We start from the raw sequence: 2,893 nt of genomic DNA on the forward strand, positions 1-2,893 counted from the left end.
AATATTTAGTAATATTTAGTAATAAAAACTTTTGGTTGTGGGTTTTTTGGTTTTGTTTGTATGTGTTGTCTTTCTTTCTTTTTTTTTTTAAAATACTCGCATTTCATTCTACAATTTTCCATTTTATGTTGACATCATTGCCTATTCCACCAGCATTGTTTTTTCTGGACATCAACGGAAGATTAGAGACTTTTTAAAGGGTTAACTTCCCCCATGTTAGAATACAGTAACAACAACACGTAAACACCGTATTACAAAAGTTGTGGAAAATAAAAAAAAAAAAGAGAAAAGTTTATTCCCAGATATACAAAACACCTATTCTCTCATTTCTCCATCTTCTTCCTCTTCTTCCACACCTCTGATGTACAAAACATTATTGCACCTGTAAATAGAACCAAGAGTTACTTTAGCTGAAAGCATTTCAATTTTCCCCACATATACGCTGCTTTAAGCATTTTCCTACTTCACTGCGACCTGGCAACAGCCAAATCCTGCCTAACAAACTGATGCTGTTGACTTTATGCAGCTTTCCCAGTAAGTTCATTATAAATAGGAAAAAAAGTTTGTAGAAGTAGTAAATAACGATGTATAAGAAATATTTGCATTTGAGTCTGCAGTTATGGGCAATAGCTGTAATTTGCGAGTATGCAAAATGCTTTCAGCAGCAACAGCGAAGTAGGTACCCTAATATACTCTACTACTGGCAAGAGATTAATAAATCTGCAGTAACCCCAGGAGGTATTTAATTACCTGAAGATGGGATCATAAATACTTTACGCATACTTTTGTTTTCCTGCCTCAGATGGGGTCTCAGCTTAAAAATTACAATCTTTGTGCGTTTCAGTAGCACTCTGCACTTCAGAATAGATGAGACACACGGTACCTGGTACTACGAGTTTTAACACACACAATAAGAAAAGGTTTGGCAAGATGCTGCCCCCGCTACACGCACCCCAATTACCTTATCAAAACCTCGCCCAGGTGTCCCGACAGCGCCCCGTCGATGTATTCTTCTGTGTTGGCGAGCTTGGGAAGAAACCAGCAGCAAAGTTACCGCGCAGGAGCCGTGCCCAGCGGATCTACCCCGCGGCCCCCAGTGACGGGGAGGGGCCGCCCCGCTCCCGAAGCGCCCCTCACCTGCATGTTCATGTAGCCATCGACGGAGACGAGGTAGCCCTTGTACTCCATCCCCCACTTGAGCTTCACCATCACCGGCTTCCCCGTCAGCCCGTTCAGGAACGGCTTGGGGTTGAGGGGCAGGCTCTGCGGGGACACCGCCGGTCAGCACCGCCCGCCCGCGGCCCCCCCGCCCCTCCCCGCCCCGGGACCGTTAGCGACCGTTAACGGCCGCCCCCCGCCCCCCCCCGCCCTCACCATGGCAACGGGCGCGCGGCGAGGCCCGAGCAGCGCGGGGCGCACGCGGGAGCGGCGGGAGAATGGGAGGCGGCGCCGCGGCCGCTTCCCCTTCCGGGCGCCGCGCCGACCTCTAACCCCTCACCCGCCGCGGGGAAAAGCGCGGCCTCCCATTGGCTCGGCCGGGCCGCGCGCTCCACCCCATTGGCCGAGCCGGCCGCCCGCCGCCCCTCCGCAGCCAATAGCGGGTGCCGCGTGCCGCTCCGCCGCCGCAGTTAGCGCCGAGAGCGCTGCGGGCGCCGCCATTTCGCGCAGGCGGCGGGGCCGGGCGGGTGTCTCCGCGCCCCCCTCCTCGACGCTGCCCCGGGGCCGCCCCGGGGCAGCCCTCGGGCGCTGCGAGCCCGGCGGAGGCTTCGCGCCCCGTCCGCCGGGTGTCGCCGCCTCAGCGGTGCTCCCCGCTCCGCCTCCGTGCGGCTGCGACGCCGCCAGGGGGCTCCCGTTCGTGTACAGGACTCGGGTGCGCACCTGCGGCCTCACGGGCTGCGGGCGGGAGGGGCTGGGGGCGGCTGCGCACTGTCCCTGCGAGCGCTTGGCTCAGGTGGAGGAGTTGCCGCAACTTTTCCTTGGCTGTGGAGAGCGTCAGTCCCTTCACGTTCCTGAAACCTCACCCTGCTGCTCCGGCGTTTGTGGCTGTTAACCTTGGGCAGGCAAATAAATGAGGCAATCTTAGTGCTGTTTGCTATTTGTTGTGTCTGTTATTTAATGCTGAACATGAAAATCATGTACATTCAGTAAATACATTTCCCTAATAGGTCTATTCATTTTTTTGTGCACATGCCTTTCCAAATGACTAGTGCCCAAGTGTTGAAGGCAAAGCCATCATCACCTGCATTAATCTGAGTGGTAGTGCTGTTGATTCAGCCTATCTTATCCAGATCCTAACTGTCTACAGCTCTACATACTTCTAGGATACTGTTATGATACTTTTATGGATGGGTAGAGTGGGAATTACGATTCTTTTCAGCCAGCAAGTGTCAAAAATGCACTCAGATGCTTGTTTCTCTGGTCATTTAAACCAAGTGGTTTTCCTCATGTATTGGCTGGGCAACAGACACAACATCAAAATTAAGCTAATAGGCTTTCTGACACCAGGACTCACAGTGGGTCAGCAGGGTGCAATGAGTTTAGTGCGAGTCTCGGATAAAATAATGCCGTAGGAGTCAGTTTTGCACTTTCCTGACAATTGTTAAAGATAAACGTGTATATTTGTGAATGACAGTGTAGCAGTTTCAGTATTTTATCTGTAAACAACACTTATTTTTAGGTATTGAAGCAATTTGGATCACAAATATCACCTACTTGTGTTAGAAAAACTGTGTATCAAGAAATGCAGGGCTGATTACTTCCAGTTTTTCATACACTCAGTTCCTCTGATAGATGAGTAAATATTCCAGCCCTGTTGTTATTAAAATCACCAACAAATAGAAGAGTTTCTTAGGGTCACAGATACCAGTATTGAAGTCAAAGTAGAGAGTGGGAG

At 50.8% G+C, this 2,893-nt stretch overlaps 1 protein-coding gene across 1 annotated transcript; it reads right to left on the reverse strand.

Moving 5' to 3' along the window:
• Positions 1-251: 251 nt before the first annotated feature.
• SNRPF (small nuclear ribonucleoprotein polypeptide F) lies at positions 252-1,534 on the reverse strand. The gene is made up of 4 exons (XM_027452307.3): positions 1,375-1,534; positions 1,138-1,263; positions 962-1,026; positions 252-382 (listed from the first exon to the last, which is right to left on the reverse strand). The coding sequence occupies exons 1-4, from the start codon at positions 1,375-1,377 to the stop codon at positions 316-318; spliced, it is 261 nt and encodes an 86-aa protein (XP_027308108.1). The 5' UTR covers positions 1,378-1,534; the 3' UTR covers positions 252-315.
• Between the last annotated feature and the right edge of the window lie 1,359 nt (positions 1,535-2,893).

The sequence above is a fragment of the Anas platyrhynchos genome, chromosome 1 (assembly GCF_047663525.1).
Source record: "Anas platyrhynchos isolate ZD024472 breed Pekin duck chromosome 1, IASCAAS_PekinDuck_T2T, whole genome shotgun sequence".
Taxonomy (NCBI): Eukaryota; Metazoa; Chordata; class Aves; order Anseriformes; family Anatidae; genus Anas; species Anas platyrhynchos.

Coding starts and splice junctions, on each gene's coding strand:
- SNRPF (XM_027452307.3), bottom strand. Junction 1,027..1,137: donor ATGGCTACATGAACATGCAG/GTGAGGGGCGCT, acceptor TTTCTTCCCAAG/CTCGCCAACACAGAAGAATA. Junction 383..961: donor CTGGGCGAGGTTTTGATAAG/GTAATTGGGGTG, acceptor TTCTATTTACAG/GTGCAATAATGTTTTGTACA.